The 18,299-nt window shown below is 44.4% G+C and overlaps 1 protein-coding gene across 2 annotated transcripts in view; it reads left to right on the top strand.

The window, feature by feature from the left end:
* Window positions 1-18,299, top strand: part of PRDM11 (PR/SET domain 11) — a 50,324-nt gene that overhangs the window by 12,921 nt on the left and 19,104 nt on the right. For both annotated transcript variants that reach the window (XM_024214610.3, XM_024214618.3), the window contains exons 2-5: window positions 5,596-5,714; window positions 6,109-6,212; window positions 7,787-8,049; window positions 10,450-10,517. In XM_024214610.3, coding sequence (XP_024070378.1) covers window positions 5,599-5,714; window positions 6,109-6,212; window positions 7,787-8,049; window positions 10,450-10,517 — 551 coding nt within the window. In that variant the 5' untranslated portion in view covers window positions 5,596-5,598. The remainder of the gene's footprint in view (window positions 1-5,595; window positions 5,715-6,108; window positions 6,213-7,786; window positions 8,050-10,449; window positions 10,518-18,299) is intronic.

The following is an 18,299-nucleotide window of genomic DNA, read 5'->3' on the forward strand; positions in this document are numbered from 1 at the left end:
CAACTCCCACCTGTTCATGCTCTCTGTATGTGTGTATATATATCTCCTCAATATATGTTTCACTCTATATGCATCCGAAGAAGTGGGTTGTAGCCCACGAAAGCTTATGCTCTAATAAATTTGTTAGTCTCTAAGGTGCCACAAGTACTCCTGTTCTTTTTGAGATACAGTGACTTATAGCTTAATAAAGTAATGAGACGAGATCAGTGTATATGGGGCAGGATGGAATACACAAAGTGCTACGGTTTGCAGTTTGTGAGTTTGGGGTTTAAATTTAATACTGGAAGGGCAAAAATTTTTAAATCTCAATCCTATCACCTGCAATGAGCAGCTCTTTTCCATTTACAGAATATGGTACCACCTTACAGGACTGTTCGGCTGGAGCTCTATCTTGTCTGCATCCCTGTGTTCTGTTTCAGTAGCTCAGGTCTGTTGAAGGCCTATCTTAACTGTGAGCCTAACCAGTGGAAAGTAGGTAAAGGTCCATGAACTATCACAATAGCCTGTTATATAAAGTTGTTTAAAAAAATAAATCCAAAGAGGAAACAAAAAACGAAACTAATTTAAACAAAGAGGATTTTCTAATATTATCCAACTAGGACTGTATTAAAATTATGACTGGTAAACAAAAGAAGTAAGGGATTGAAAATTAATAAACCAAAACTGGTGCTTCGAAAACTAGGCCTAAGTGGTAGACAGAGTAATAAGAGGACCATTCCACCCATTATCCCTTTTTGGGGTTCTTTAAAAAAAAAAAAGCATGGTTGAGGGGGAGGGAAGGAACTTTTACCATCACTACAGCTGTGGAGGAAGTGATGTGACCTCAAACATCAGTACACTAGTAGGAATGCTTGACAATCATCGTTGCACCAGCAATGACCCCAGCCTAATACACGTGAGATCCTGCTGTCTTCCCCTCCCTCATGTGTCCCTTTCCATCCTCCACTATCTTCCTCTTTTCTCTCTCTCTCTTGGCTTTTCAACTGCACTATATAGCACCAGCATAGTGAAATAAGACAGCCCATCCAACTCTGCCCGGTCTAAAAAGGACCAGTAAAGAAGAGGGACCTGACCAAACCAACCAAATGATGTTCCTGTCCCGGGAGGCAAGCCAGGGTGTAGAGCAACAGCTGTCATTGGCCAACTTGCCAGCCCAAAGCATCCATCCATAATTGTCAAGCTGCCCTGTATCCTGAAAACATCAACAAAAGTGGTATTTCTCCCGTCTTTACTATCCTACCTCTTCTCTCCCTTCCGTGTCTGTTTTGTCAAAAGCAGGAAAGTGACTATTATTCTCAACTCAAACAACACAGCTAAACGCATCTTCCACACCAAGGGCGACTGTTTGACAGAAAAAGAGATTTTAAAGCAATATTCATCCTCTCAGAAAAACCCTCCAAACCCCGATTTTTAATAGGTTTTAATTGTTTGTTTTGCTTAATCACTCAGTTTCAGTTGCAATGCTTTTTGCCTTATTTTAATTCTTTTCCTTTTGTATGTTTCAGTTAATACATTTCTAACCTTTGGCATGAATTTCTTAATGTGTTTGCCACCATGGTATGAAATAGTCTGAGGACTCTGTATACCAAACCTTGCTTAAAACTGTTGAATGTTGGACATTTTCTGGGTCATGTTAACACTTTGACTCTGTGCCTATATAGTCCATCTAAAATTTAGATTCTAAATTAATACAGCAGTGCAGTCGTGTTCTGACTCAACTCTTACTATAGAAAAGCTGCACTATAATGCACTAAAAGTGAGATGCATAAAAAAATCCTGCTTGCAGGAGCCTATGGTCAGCCAGGAATGGGAGGCAAATGCTATGGGTCAACCAGGATGTAGGATTTTGTACCAAATCCCATAAAGTCAACAACACACGCAACTCTACCTAGAACCATCCTGGGTGTAATGAGAGAGATGCTTAAAAATTTGTTCAGGAATTATTTCATCCCCCACTGAAATAAATCTAGCCCTGTGGTCGATGTGGCAGGTGCTCAGCAGCACAGCACAATAGATAACAGTTTAGGACTGACAGTGAGGATTAACCTTGTATCCAGTTTTAACTACAAGAGGAATCTAAAGTTTGCAGAATGTGATTGACTATGGTGCCAGGACTAACACCGAAGAGGTGGCATGTTGGTGCAGTGGATGGAGCAAGTCTCAGGACTCCTGAGTTCTGTTCCTGCCTTCCCCACTTAAATCACTATGATTTTGGACAAGTCATTTAAACCTCTCCCAGTCTTCTCAACTGTCTCCAGCCAGCCCCTGAAAAACTGAGCACCACTAAGGAAATGCCTAAACTAAAGGATCTGAAGGGAGTCCAGTGGCTTATATGAATAGCCAGTTATCTTTCCAGAGTCTATGCACACTCATTGGAAACCCTTGAGACAGCTAACATGCAATGATACAGCACGGGAATGGTCAGAGACCCAAGAACAGGCGTTTGAAAGGGCAAAGAAAATCCTAAGCAAAGCATGAGTTCTAAAGTACCACAACCCCGCAGAGCAGCAAGAGCTAGAGAGATGCCTCAGAAGGAGGCCTAGGAGCAGCATGGATGCAAAGCCAGCAGCCCACAACATTTGCTAGTAGAGCCCTGCTAGACGCAGAAAGGGGATATGCTCCGATAGAAAAGGAGCTACTGGCGGTGCTCTTTGAAATGGAACAGTTTCACCATTGGCACAAGGTGGATGTGCAGTCTGATCACAAGCCATTGGAAAGCAGCATGAAGAAGGTGCTGCTGAGTGCACCTAAGTGACTGCAGCACGTTACTGAGGGCTGGTATACAGCACTTATTAGAAAACTGGCTTCCTCTGTTTACATGCCAGGTCTTCATATAGTTATCCTGGATCTGAGAAGGAACTTCAAATCCTTCCTTGAAGTGGAAAGAAAAAGACAAGACAATGTCTGTTCAAGCAGCCACATGTCTGCTCCGTCCATGAGAGCAGGCAGTCTGAAATTTTTCCCGCTGAGGGGCTTTGGAGTTGTGGGTGTTGACCTTTCCTCAGGGCTTCCTCTTGCATGCAATCGCTGGAAAGCTAAGTTGAATGTCTGCCCCAGTGCCAACAATAGCACATGCCTCCCCTCAGGGAGGCTTTGTGGGAAAGCGCTCACAGCCCTCTGCTTCCTCCCCATTAGTTCTGCTTTTTCTTTTTGCTCTGATGAATTTTTAAAGTAAGGTCTTCAGGCAAAATATTTTCTCTTTCTCTGGAGAAGGCTGGTACCCTCTGTCTTCAGCCCAGGTACCTAGAATTGGTTATTAGAATTCTTTCCCCTCTGTGTATGTGGATGTGCAGACAGAGCTCTGAGCCCCAAGAAATATCCAAGCCCATTGAGGGCAGTGACTTGCAATGTCGTGCTTTCCCTGGAATTAGCTCAGAGGTCTTGAAGGAAGTTCTCTCTTTTGTTGGTTTGGGATTGGCAATGTTTTATAAAGAAACAAAAGTGTCTGTGCCTAAAGATGCATGTGTGCATTATAGCACTTACATTGTGGCTTCACCTTCAAAATCCACTGAGTATTAACTCATGAATTCTCAATACGAATCAATGTTTCCTCCAGTTTAGATTGACAGGTGTGAAATTGAAGCTGAAGGATTGTGACTTCCTCAGAGTTACAAAGAATATCTCTTAAAGCTAGGAATACTATTATTTATTTGTATTGCAGTATCACACACAGACCCCAGTCTTAGACCAGAATCCCATTGTGCCGTGTTATGGACAAGAGTTTACAATCTAAGAATCCAGAACCTAATCTTGAATAGGACCCAGGAGTCTTGTTTCTGATTCTGTGCTCAAACCACTGTTCCTAGGTGGGCACTTCTGAAAGAAGGGTTCTGATTGGACATCTGCACACAGAATATTCAATAGTCAGTGTTCTGAGCCCTGGTTTACCCTACACAGTTAGGTTGACATAAAACAGCTTATGTTGACCTAACTACATCAGTGTACAAACTACAGCCTTGTCCTGTTGATGTAAGTGCCCCACTACATCGACGTAACTCCACCTCCTGGAGATGCGTAGGGCTCATGTTGGTGTAGTTAGGGTGACACAGCGGCAATGTAGACACTGCATTACTTACATCAGCTGTTGGCTGTCTTGTCAATTTCGTGGCTGTGCTGGAGCTCGGCTCCCCAGCTACTGCCTGGTGGCTTGCGCTGCCCCCCGGGGTCCTGGCTCCTCACTCCCAGCAGGGAGCCCAGCTGCACTGAGGCTCCCGGCTTGGAGCCCAGGTCCCCCTCCCCCCCACCCCCCGCCCGGGGCTCTCAGTTCCCTGCAGGGAGCATGGCTGCCAACCAGACTCCAGGTGTGGATCTCCCCGCTGGAGGCGAGAAGCCCAGGGGGCAGCTGGGCTCCTGGTGGTGAGCTGCGCAGAGCTGAGAATTCTGGCTCTCCATCCCCTACACTGCCTCTCTTCAGTCGGTAGAAGGGCTCCTGGTGAGGATGTGCACCACCGACAGAAGGAGAGTAGTGTGGACGTCAGCCACCGCAGTAATTATTGCAGTGGCTGTAAATTGACCTAACTTAGGTCGATTTAAGATAGTGTAATGTAGACATGCCCTGAGTGTGGCATGAGTGTGATGATATCAATCTGTGATGTAAAAGAATTGCCATGTTGGCTCAGAACTGAGTTCTGTCTAGTCCAGTCTCCTTTCTCTGATAGTGGCCAGCACCAGATGTATCAGAGGAAAGTGTAAGAACCCCACAGTAGGCATATGTGGGGTAATCCTGATCCCTATCCTGATCCCTAATAGTTACAAATTGGCTGAAGTCCTGAAGCATGAAGTTTAATCTCCCTTCCAAAAATTTTGTTAGCATTAATTATAACAACTCTGAATATTCTTGACATCAATATGTATATCCAATGTCTTTGTGAATCTTTCTCAGTGGGATCCTGTGATAATGGGCTGTGTGGAAAAGCATTTGAATTAGCCACCTTTTAATTTAATTGAATATTTCCTTATTCTTGTGCTGAGACAGGGGAGCAGCATTTTAATTAAAACAGTACGCCTCTAAGAGGGTGGTGATAAGTGATCCCCGTTAATCACAAAGGGCAGAGAGAGAAGTGACTGCTAGGCATAATGCCGTTCTATTGGATTCCTGCATGCCTTTGGCACTGAGGACACGTGACTTTGTGTCATAGTGCCCAAAGCATATGAGGATTTCAATGAGCCCGTATTCTCATTGAGCCCATATCCACCCTCTGTGGCACACTGGGATATGGTGCATCCATACACCTAGATAAGTCATGGCTCATTGTCCACCTATAGACTTCTGTTTCTAAGCATTATTTAAAAACAAGTCTTTGGTTATATAATCATACTCTGCACTACTGTAGTGTCTTCCATCTGATGATCTCAAAGCTTGTAGCCCTGTATTAGCTTTTTTTTCCTGCAGATTTTGTGTAGCATAGCCCTACCTTGCATCCTTATTCCCAGGGCCCCATGTTACTCTCTGTATCTTGCACCTAGGCCTGCCTGTGATAGAATTACTATTGCCTCTTGGTCCAAGAAGGGATTTTTGTTTGTGCCCCAGATAGGTGTTTCTAGTGGCGGGATATATAATTCTCTCCCTGTCCCTATTTTTTCATTCTCTTTCAGAACATGAGTGAAAACCTGAAGGACTGTTTGATCCAGACCCACACTTCCTTAGGGGAGATGGTGACAATAAAGACTGAGGCCTGCTCTCCGTGCCGGGACCAGGAGTATGGGCAACCCTGGTAAGAGACTCTACCTCTGCCTAATATGTTCCTTCATCTTGTCTCCATTTCAGCCATAGGTTTAAGATGGGTTGGATTGATGGTGATCCCCCTGAGTCTCCCTGACCCGCAGCAGACATTGCAGATTTCTGCCAGACATGGTGGTTCTCCACCGAAAGCTCCCAGGCCATGTAAGCAGTAGTCACTTGATGCCATTGGAGCACCTTGTTCTGGCAGGACAGCCTGGGGCACTATGTATCAGCAACTTAGATGGCAAAATCAAGCTTGACACTTTAGGCTGGGGAAGTAGGGTATGGCTGTTCACACACCTTTTGTCTCATGGTCTGTTCCTTTCTATTCTTTCTCCAGCATATCACATTCTTAAGTTCTTTATTCTCTTTCTTTCTCTCCCCAGCTCTGGGAGGGCTGACTCTCAATCCATGGAAGTGGAGCCTAAGAAACTGAAAGGGAAGCGGGATTTGATCATGACCAAGAGCTTTCAGCAAGTGGATTTCTGGTGTAAGTGTCTTATCACTGGAGGGAATAGACACCTCCACCTAGATAGAATTCTCCTCCTCTCCCAGTCCACCTGTTCCCCCTGGATCGGAAAGGAGGTTCTGGAACAGAATTTACTTGTAAACCCGTCACTTTAGTTAAACTCCTGAGGACGCTGAAATACTTGATGATGAAGCTGTCAGGCAGGGATTCGTGACAGTCAGTCTCCAAAGTTCTGGATTTGTAGTGGGGCTGTTTGGGGAAATAGATGGAAAATGTTCTAGAGGCTCTGAAGCATAAGGATTGGGGAACCGTGGAGTAGGCCTGGCAGCCCAATAGAGAGCCTACAAAGTTCAGATTTAGGAGTTTTGGAACCATCATTCTCAGGCAAGGGAGCATTGCATGGGTAACTCCTCTTTTCTTTCTCCACATCCTGGGAGGCAAAAGTGGCCTGGCATATACTTGCACACCCTGAGTATTGTTAGCCTCCTAAGGAAGCTACAGTCCCTTCCTGCCGCAGGAGAAGTATATGATGCTGTCTGTCGCTGAGGCATATGACAAAGGCAGTGGGATTATGTGGGCAAGGGTATTTACTGGATGTGTACAACGGGTCATGTACCCAACAAGCAAATGAGGGTGCTGCCTCCAAGAGCTAGTAGTTTGAAGGAGTGAGACTGCACAGAATAAGTGGGATACAGGCCTCTATGGCTGACATGTTCTCGGGAACAGGTAGGCTTTCAAGAGGAACTTGCAGGATAAAATGCTTGGCAAACTGCTCTAGGTGTAAGCTGTGATATGGGAGGAGCCACAAAAGGAGCCGTTGGCAGGCAGCTTGGGAAGAGAAGGCGTATTGGAGGGGGTATGGGAAGAGACATAGGTGGGAGTAGAATTGTATACATCCTGGACTGGAAGGAGGATTAACTTGATACAGAAAGTGTGTGGAAGCTAGTGAAGGGCTTGAGGCAGTGGGGAGACGTGGTCAGAGCAGCAGGAGAAGAAGGCAGTCTTGTTCCTCTTTTAATGAACTGGCTTTTTGTGTGTGCATTAATGCATAGCAACATATTTCTGCCCCCTGCTGAATGGAGGCAGGACTGCTAGACTGTGTCATAGGCCCTGTATTGCTGAAAGATTCTCCTTTTCCTCAGTGACAGGGTTCTTTGCTTTTGGAGTAGAAGAATCTGAGTTCTGTCCTTATTGTTGAAGGTTGTATAAGCTAATACAGGGGTAGGCAACCTATGGCACGCGTGCTGAAGGCGGCACACAAGTTGATTTTCAGTGGCACTCACACTGGCCACCGGTCGGGAGGGCTCTGCATTTTAATTTAATTTTTAAACGAAGCTTCTTAAATATTTTAAAAACCTTATTTACTTTACATACAACGATAGTTTAGTTATATATTATAGACTTATGGAAAGAGACCTTCTAAAAACGTTAAAATGTATTACTGGCACGCGAAACCTTAAATTAGGGTGAATAAATGAAGACTCGGCACACCACTTCTGAAAGGTTGCCGACCCCTGAGCTAATAATTGCTTTCAGAGGTTGGCATTTCTACCAGTGGAAGTTTCAGCTCACAAGTTAATTCCTGTTTCCTCCAGTTTGTGAGTCCTGCCAGGAGTATTTCGTGGATGAATGTCCAAACCATGGTCCCCCCGTGTTTGTGTCAGACACTCCGGTACCCGTTGGGATCCCTGACCGGGCAGCACTGACCATCCCGCCTGGCATGGAGGTAATGAAAGAACCCAGCGGGGAGAATGACGTACGCTGTGTGAACGAGGTTATCCCCAAAGGTCATGTCTTCGGGCCGTATGAGGGACAGATCTCCAGCCAGGACAAGTCAGCAGGATTCTTCTCTTGGCTGGTGAGTGTCCTAACTGCCTCCCTAATTATGACAATCCAACCACACAGCCTAGAGCAATGAGTTATGGGGTGATGGTGCTAGCTCTGCTAAAAGAATGGGTGCCTTTCTGTTGATCTAAATGTGCAGCAGCTCCAGGTCCACCTATTGTAATTACTATTTTTTTAGGGATACAGATTAGAGAAGGGGGCTGGGAGTTAAGATTCCTGGATTGTATTCCCAGATCTGGGAGGGAATGTGGTCTAGTGCAGGACTTCTCAACTGGTGGGACAAAACCCACAAGTGGTCCACAAAGGGGGATGCCCTCTTGGTCACAGCCTACCGGCTGAGAAAGCTTCGAAGTCTGACAGTCACTGGAACTTAGAAGGAATGAATGAATAGCTTACTCCCTCTCCTCTGCCTCTTGCTGTTCTCTCTGGCATGCCCTCCAGCCAATCCCAAGGAAGCTCCTCAATGTTTCTTCCTTGACTCTAAGAGTTGAGGAAGATTACTTCTGGAGATTACAGAACTGTTTCCATGGCCTCTTGAAACAGCACTTCCCACTCCCCTCAAGCAGAGCACTGTGAAGTGCGAAGGAGGGAGAAGTCCACCAACCAGGATTCAACAGTCCCAGCACCCCCTAAATCTGTCATCCACTGGGATGTTGACCTGAATTTTATGGGTTAGTTGTTATGGCTCGCCACTGATCACATCCGACCAGAAGATTTATAGGTTCTTGTCCAATTCAGACTACAGGGTCCGAGAACTCAGAGTTCTATATCAGGAGAGGACTCTCGGGGTGCTTGGCAAAAACACTTACACTGAGGACAATACCAAATTGATAAAAACTTTATTGAGATTAACAAAAGAATAATAAATGCTGTGAAACTTATAAATGCAAAACAGTAAAAGAATTCCAAAACTCCTGGTGGTAACATTCCTATTATAAGTACCTTAACTTAACATACTCACACCCTTCCTTGAGGACCCGATAATAGGAGGTGAAGGACCGGCCTTACTCCTGGCATGCCCGATAACACGATGGTTCTGGCTTCCCCAATAGTTAGGAATGTCGAGTAATTTTACTATACTACACAAGCTGAGCTGATAGTGTGATAGAAAATAGAATGATAGATAGATAAAAAATTGTCCTCCTATGATATCCTTACAAGGTATTTTATAGGATCCTGACCCTATGCAATTCAGGCCCAACCTACTATACCCAAATCTTATTTCCGCACCCTAAGAAATTTATGGGTACTCTTATCCTATAGGTTAGTGGATTATGACACTTACTCTCTACATATTATCTCACTCCAAAACTGCCAACCTAGGCTCTCTTGGCGACTCCCAGGTTTGTGGTATACCCTGCGGTTACCAACCAGTTGCAGACGCTGGATTAACCTGTTCAGTGTTGTGTATAGTTCCTCCCTTTGGTTCCCCAAAGTTCAGGGACCAGTCCTATCTGTGCCAAAGGTTGCCAGCTTTTATGCTGACTTACTCTTAACTGATTATACTTTTAGCTATTTAGCAGATCTTACTGGATACAGGCCGGTAGGCTTCTTGCATTTCAGCAGAACTTCTTCTATGTATAATTATTAGGAAACATATATCATATGCCTCAACACATCCTAATTTCATAGGAATTAATACTGATAAAGAATATATAATATGATATAAGAATGAAATGGATTAATTCAGAAAGAGAAACATATTATTTGATACAGCTGGCTGGATTAGTAGGATATAATAGTTAGCAAAATAATCCTATGGGCTACAGGGAGCAGCTCCACTACCACACACTGTCTTCAGCATTAAAAACTATCCTGCTATTATCCCAATCCCACAACCCTTTTCAGCCATAAAGAAACCACTAGGTCGATTTGAGGTTGTGGGTATGAAACGTTTGTGAGTGGTTAAAGCACAGAACTGGGAACCAGGACTCCCAAGTTCTGCTCACAGCTCTGCTGTTGATATGCTTTGCGACCTTAACCCAAGCCCTTATCTCTGTGCCTCAGTCTAGCCATCTGCAAAATGGGGATATGTCTCAGTTCTGAGGGAGAAGAGGAAGAGGGGAATTCAGTCTCTAGCATCTTAGCTGAGACTGTCAACAATGCACAAAATAGTGCCAGCTGAAGTGATAGGATTGTGATGTGGATATGTGTACTCTCGGCAATGGACTGATACCACCAAGCTCATTTCACAGAGGGGACCGCAAACACATATCCAGTGGGAGCAAGCTAGACACTCAACTGGTCCAGGCTAGATTTGAAACCATGACCTAGAGGCAAAATGCTTTATATCCCAGAACCGTCTGACCAGGGGCTGGAATGGAAATATGATCTAGAGGTGAAGAGTTCTGTATTCCCTGATTCCCTCTGAGCCAGCCAGTCTTCCTGTTACTTTTATTTTATTATTCTACAGATTGTTGATAAGAACAACCGCTACAAATCTATAGATGGGACAGATGAAACCAAAGCAAATTGGATGAGGTGAGTCCGGCTCTCTTCTGACTACCCTGGAAAGGGCTTATGAGCCAGAGAAAAGGCAGGATGCGCTTCTCATCCTTCTGTATGACAGTTACAAAAGAGGCCCTTTCTTATAGGGTTCAACTCTTGTGTTCTTCCATTATGTGCTCTTGTGAGAGTCCTCTGCTGTCAGATTGAATGGTCGGATCCAACAGAGAGGTGTGTGCAGAGAATGGCTGTTCTTTGTGATGAGCAAGCACAGTAAAAATAGTGAACAGATATCCGCTTCCCCCTTTTTACAAACATTAACAAGTCTCACTCCCGTTTTCTTTGATTTTTTCCCCCCCATTTTACTTTCCAGTGTTTGCAAATAATCTTGCAGAAAATATTCCATATTGATTTTATCCTTTCCCATTTTCCAGACGTTGGGAGAGAGAGAGAGACTTTTTCCTTATGTTTCTAATAGAGCAAAATCTGCTATGGCGTTCTTCTGTTTGTTTTCTTGTTTGTGTCACTAGTCTGATTATATAGGTACAGCACTTGTTATTGAACTCTACTGGCTGAGTGGCTTCATAGCATCAGAACACAGAGCAGTGTAGGTACTGGATAAAAAGTGGATCTGGTTCTTGAATGGAACAGTGAGAAATGAAGATGTTTAGCATTTATACAGCACTCTTTAGTTTCAGAGTTCTTTACAAGTATTGATGTACTCTTTGCAGCCCCCTGTGATATTATAAGCAGGTAGCATTTACCTTGTATAAATGGAGAAGCTCCTCCAAAGAGGTGCCACGGATGTATCAGTAGCAGAGTTAACAGAGGGCATGAGAACTTGTGGGTTTCTTGCTACTTCTGTGTTCTTACCAATCAATAACACTGCCTTCAGTGGTGGATTTTTGAAGAGCTAGATAGTTGGCGTCAGGAAAGCATTCCAGACAAGAACAAAATAACTTTGGGGTTAATTGGATTGTTGGCCCAAATGAACGGTTCCCTTATTAACTTCACCAAGGAAAGAGGCATAGTGTGGAACATGTGTGGAGACACTACAAAGGCAACCAATCCAGCCTATATTCTAGCACTGCTCTTCCTTTTTGTCTGCTTGCATGAATGGAGGGTGTCCTGACACTTGTATCCAGGATGTTCAGCCAATGAGACAAGAAAGGTTGGAGATCTTAATACTGTCATGTGCTCTTCTGTGTGTGAGAAACCTTTACTCCAGTAGGACTGGTCTCTAGTCTGGAGTTATGTAATTCATGGAAAAGAGAATGGGTGGGAGGAGGAATGGATGGATATTTGGATGTAGCTCTTACAGCAAAGATTTCAAAGATCAGAAGCCATAGTCGAGATTTTCATGGTCAGAAGCCATGGAGAGATTTTTCTGCCATTGTTACCTCTTCTTGTAACCCAATCAGGGGCAAAAGTTGGAGTAGAGAAAACATGGTCCCATGAAATGAGAACCTTATAATATCTTCCTCCTGGATTTGACTTGTATGGCCCTACCACTACCAATTTCATAGTGGCCCTATCCAGGACCAGTTACCAGTACAGCACCATAGGACAGAATGACTTCACAGGAACCTTTTCATAAACCAGCATTTGCCTTGGTTATGTCCTGATGGAATGGCCAATCTGTTCTGCTCAGCCTGGTAGAGTGAGTAGACTATAAAAGGTTGGATGGAGAGAAACGGGACAACAATGGAGATAAGGTGCAAGAAGGTCACCAGACTCCTTTAGGGGTTGTTTATCAGGAGACCCCAGACAGGTCATGCAGAAACTGAACTCCATGGAGTGAAATCTTTCTGATCCTTCCACATACAGCCTGGAAAAAGTGCTTCCCACAGTAGTAGTGTGGGGACTATGACTGTGTTCACGCTAACAAGCATGGTGTTACTAGAAAGGATTGATGGGGAAAGTTTTTGTGAATTCAGAAACTTGCAGATTGGGTAGGCATTCAGGGTCCTGCCTTAGCATCTTACCCCTCATGGATATTATCCTCAAAAGCTATACTGCTAGGAATGCTGTAGCAGCACCTGAAAAAAGAGTAGCTGTCTCCTTGCCATTGCAAAGCATTCTCTCTGGGAACAGAGTGGGTCTGCTCACTGGTACAGGGTAGTACGTGGGCAGCAGCCTGAGCTGATTCACTTTGTATTGTGTTATGTGTCATTTTATGTGTGTTTGACCCACCAAATCTGATCATCTTTATATTCCTAACGATGGAATTTGGCACCTTCCAGTTCTTACTCTTTGGGGAATCCACATCCTCTTTACCTAGCGCAGTGGATAGGAGGAAGGGAAGAACACAAGACATGGCAAGTGACGAGCAGCTGTCAGATGACACATACAATGTTGCATTTTTCCTTCTCCTCATGCTTTGTCTCTGAGAAGCTGTTGAAGCTGGGCTGCATGTTGAGATGGCCACTGATCCAAGAACCAGTCACTGTAACAGTCTCCTCTTCGCATGAAGGGTTGTTGTCTCTAGTACTGTGTGGAACGTAGTGGTTTTGTTTGTAGGGATTTGTGTGAACGATTTCCTCGGTCTCACTTCACATAGGGACTGGCTTTGAACAAATGCCCTGACTCAACTCAAACCTCAGTCAAAATCGCTATGTTGCCTCCAGCTTTAATAAAAAAAACATGAATCTACCCCGATCCTGAATCTTACAAGGGCTCGCACAAAACTGAGAACCAGCCCGATTGTATTGGGTTACGTTTGGGATGGAGAGGAGACACTTCATACAGCTCTTGGTGACTCTGTCATAAGGGATGAGGCAGGGGATATGTCTGGAAAAGGGAACTGCCTTTGAAATAGGGCAGGGAGCCTTAGGAAACCCTTCTGGGTGACTCACCATTGTCCTCATTGGAAGATGGTGAAGGGAAGCATCTGGAGTTGCAGCAGTGTCTAAGGGGATTATCACAGTGTGGTCTCTCATACGTGAGAGTCCTAGAATTCCTGTGGCAGGTTACAGTCTCCAAGCTGTTGCTAGAAAAGAGCACTCGAATTCTCAAAAACGTATTACCTGGTCCAAATCCCCACCCTTGGGATAGGAAAGTCTTAATTTACCTCACCATGTGCACATATGTGCATGGAAATGTCTCTGTGTTTGCTTTTTTAAGTTTTGCATTGTTGGTGCAACTCCTTGGGAACATTTTCCTACCAGCTTTATGATGGCCGCATATGCACACAGTTGGGATGGGTTTGTAATAGCACTATCTTACTTCCTTCAGCCCTTTGGGCATGACCAGGGATGGATACCTGGCTTCAGTGCCCATGCTCATTTAATTTAGTTGGGTGGCATATATCCATTTCTGTTAGCTCTCAGCATGTGGGTCCTGAGTGCTCTTATGGGTCCTCCTGTTTCAGAGAATTGCTGTGAAGGAGTAAGAAGTAATATATTGCAGTATCACTCTGAAACTCTGATGGAACCACAAGCTCCCTGCAAACAGCACTCTGAGGCCATTGTGCATTTGCTCCTCAGAAGCAGTGTAGAGTGTAGGTGGCTTTGTGTTCAGAACGGTTCTGTATATCACACATTAGCAAGTCTCAAATACTCCTTTGCAACTGAAAGTGAAGGCTGTACAGCTTTAAGCTGTCTCTGGGGACCTGCCCCTTCTGAGCTGAGGAGTGAATTCAAAACTATGGATGGGCTGTTATGGCTCCTGTGGGCAGGGCCTGGCAACATCCCACATTTCATTCTGCATGGGCCACAACACCTTGAAAGTTAAAGCCTTCTCCTTCCATTCACCCAATAGGTGCCAAAACTAGAGGCCTGAAGAATCTCTAAAGGACAAAACACTAGGTTTTAATACCAACCCAAAACTCATCCCAGGCTCCTGGTAACTATCACTACACCACGCGAGCCTGTCACAAGCCTGTGCAAACCATGTCTGCTGGGAACCTGACACTTGCTGGCTTCATGTTTTGTCTTAAAATCAGGCCAGACTTCCCAGTTTTGGTAGAGTTTTGTTTTTTGGGTGTTTGGCTTCTCTTAAATGGCAAACTGAAAGGAAAATTCCACTTTGATGCACAGACTCAGAAGAAAAAATTGGTATGAGCCCCTAGGACCTGAAACTGCCACATCTCACTTTAGCTTGTGACTAAGTGCGTCTGTGCAATTCCCTGTACGGCATTAGCTGCAATGGCAAATTTGGGACCCATAATTCACCACTGGTGCAGCTCCAACAATGATAGATGTCGTGGAAGCTGTAATGTATACAGGGCTCAGTCTTGTTAACACTGTCACCTTACCTTGCTCAGAGCAACTCCCAAGCGAATTCTCTGTTAAAATCTCACCTGCTTTCCTGTTATAGAGAGATTATCATACTGTAACCCCTTTTGACTAGAACAGTTAGCCAGTACTGGAAATCTTGCCAGTTGTTTCAGTTAGAAGGAGAAATTGATGATGTCGTCAGGTATCTGTTTGATACAATTCTGCTTATTTACAAAGAATGTGCATAAAGTCCAGTTTCCCTGAACACAGTAGGACTCATACAGGAGACAATTTCCTTGCAAATATTCCAATCCTCTGTTCCCAGCTAGCATTCTGCCCCCAAAGCTCTCTCTTAGCTGTCTCTCAGGATCACGCTACATGTGCTGCTCTGGCTGTCCGCTTTCTGCTGCCTTCTCTGAGTGCTTCTGAGGTGTTTCTGGAATCTTCTGTGCACAGGCAGGCAGGCAGGCACGCACGCACACACACACACACACACACACACACACACACTACCCCACCCTCGGTATTTGCATTCAGCCTCCAGTAAAACCCCTCAGCCCACATAGCCCAGCTCCTAACCAGCCTTTTCTGTGGCCTGTGTTTTGGGCAGTGGCTCCTATTGTTTCAGATATCTGTTTCGGAAAGGAACTTAGCTGCTTCTTACCTTGATCCTGAACAAGGCCGCTGTTGTGCCTTCAGTGAAGTTTCACCCCTCCCTCAACGTAACAGTACTAAGGAAAACAAACAAATACACCTGAAAGGAGTCCACTTATTTTTCCATAAGTTTTTGTCATAGTTTACATTTGTCTAGTGCCTTTCATGCCAATGTATCCCAAAGCTCTCAGCACTGGGAGGCAGCCACCTCCTGATAACTAGTGCAGATTACAAAAAAAATGGGACATATTACCTACCCCTTAAAATGTATCTTGGGATCTTTAGTGTCCATGCAGCACAGACAGGACCTTTTGTTTAAGATCTCCTTCAACTAACACTCCCCTGCCCAACTGCATGACATTAACTATAACTTCTGGTTGAACATGTAGTGACACCATGCAGTAACAATATAATTATAATTAGGCATTTTAATGTGTGGTGCCAGATTAGATTAAACTGATTTTTAAAGACAAGTTAGATTTTTTTCATTTTCCCCCTGCCACCATGGTGCTACTATGGCACAGAGTTAAGGTGGTTTGGATGCTCTAACTGGACATTTCCATACTTAATATGTTTGGATTTCTTTTAATTTTTAGCATATGTCTGAATTTCCTGGGTTTGTAATTGTTGATTTTGGGGTTAGTTACATCATCACTGATTTGTTTTTACCTTAAATTACAGATATATACTTTCAAACTTTACTCCATCTTGATGTAGATTTTGTGTGAAAATTTCCTTTTTTAAATGATCAGAAACTTTATACATCAATGCTAAACAGGAAACCCAAAGAGAACATTATCATATATTTTTAATGATTGGAAGATGTGTAGTATCATCCTTAAATCATATTTATTTGAAATTTTGGGGCCAGAGTCACCTATGTGTTCTGACTGCTTTACTCCGTTCTGGAATAACACAAAGCACCCTGAACATACTGGTTAGGTAAGCTGGGTTTACAGGTGCTTTGCATTCTCAGTGCACACCTGTTTCCCCTGCCCCTCCAGTCTTCCATTCTCCTGCACCCGCCAGGGCCAGATTAACCCATCACTGGGCCCTATGTAAACATACACTTCTGGGCCCCTCTCTGCACATGAATAACAAACAGCTATAAAGTACACTTGCCATGGCTGGGCTGGCTATGTTCTGGATCTGCCAGGACCAGTTCTCATAGTGTTGCTGCTCACTATGGCAGAGGGGCAGCCGGGCCAAACTTGGATGAGTGGAGTAGTGACCCAGCACTACTCAGTGTACTGTACGGCTGTTTGTTGGAATTCTCTGAAGAATAGTATTCATTAACTACACCAAAGAAGAAACTTTCACTTAAGATAATAAGTAAAAAAATTACCATTAATCAGTTCTTAAATTTTAAAAAAGTATTCATATGGTAGCCTGTGGATAAGATTTCAGTGAGTTTTAACTTTAAGGGAAATTGAGTCTGCATTGTGTTCCCTTATTAAAGTCATTTAGAACACACAAGTAAGGTCTGACACAGCATACTAAGGTTTTTTTTAAAGGTCCCATTTTTAAATTGTTAATTCATAAGCTAATTAGTGGACTTTGTAAATTCTCACAACATTCATTCACTACTCAGTGTATTGGTGAGGATATGCTGAATGTTCATACGTAACAAAGGCTTTGAATCCCTGCTTTGAACTCAACTCAACCTTAATTGTGGGGCTCAAACTAGCACCTCCATAATAGTCCCAGTTTCAAGCTTGAAAGTTACCTTTTAAAAAACAAAATGGCCACCCTTTTCTGTCTCAACTGAGGAATATTGAAAGCTTGTTGTGGGTGTGGGCGGAATTGGTCCCCACCAACTCCCTCTTGCTGGAGATCAGCCCCAGTGCAGCACTGGCCATGTGGTTGGATGTGGGGGGTGTGGTACTTGGCGTTGATTTCTTTTTACCCAATTGTGCTTTGTGGGATGTTCAACCCAAGGAATATGACTGAACGAAAGAGGAAGCCCAAGTTTTCCAAGGAAGAGCTGGACATTCTGGTCACTGAGGTGACCCGGAACGAAGCCATGCTGTTTGGGAGGGAGACAATGCGTCTATCCCATGCTGACAGGGACAAGATCTGGGAAGGCATAGCCAGGAAAATCACATCAGTCAGCCAGGTCCCCAGGTCTGTAAAAGACATTAAGCACAGATGGGACGACATGAAGAGAAGGACCAAGGACAAACTGGCATTCATGCAGAGGTCGCTCTCCAGCCCTGGCAGCACGGGGCGGCCCTCGGCCATCGTCCTGACCGCCCACGAGAGAGCCATCGAGTCGACGCTGCATTCGTCACACCAGATGCACGGCTTCCGGAGAGCGGATCTGGACGTGGTTGACAGCCCATCAACGAGCTGTAAGTATCTCTACATTAACCTCTGTTTTATGCTCACATATCTCAGTTTTGACACAACGGTGTCATTTGTGTATGATACGAGGTATTGTGTTGCCTTCTTGCTCACTGTGGTGTTGGTCGCTAATAGGTCTCTGTTGATCATGGTGAAGTGAGATGGAAGCGAGTTTCCCCCATCCCAAATTAAAATTTTATTCTGCGTCCACTTCTCCCAGCCTTTTGCCCTATTGTCTCTCGCCCATCCTATGACTGGACAGTAATAAGGTTCTGCCTTTTTAAGGGGTGGACAGCAGCTATCAAAGCCTTACCCAAGCCAGCCAAGTATGGGGAACTGGATGCAACTACTTCCAGTCAGTGGAAAGGCAGTTATGAAGGACTAGGGAGGGTTCCCAAACATGCATCCCAGTAGGGAGGAGATTTGCACCAAGTCCCATTACTAATGGATCCGCTGCACTGTACCCAGCTTCAACAAGGTCCTCTTTTTATGGTGACCACTGACGCTTGTGCTCAGGCCATTGTGGGCTTCTTATCTAGTGGTTTGAGTGTTCAGTGTAAGTAATATCAATAGAAAGGGCATGCTGATGATTTTTTTTCTTTCC

Source organism: Terrapene carolina, unplaced genomic scaffold (genome assembly GCF_002925995.2).
Source record: "Terrapene carolina triunguis isolate 2854851 unplaced genomic scaffold, T_m_triunguis-2.0 Scaffold96, whole genome shotgun sequence".
Lineage (NCBI taxonomy): Eukaryota > Metazoa > Chordata > Testudines > Emydidae > Terrapene > Terrapene triunguis.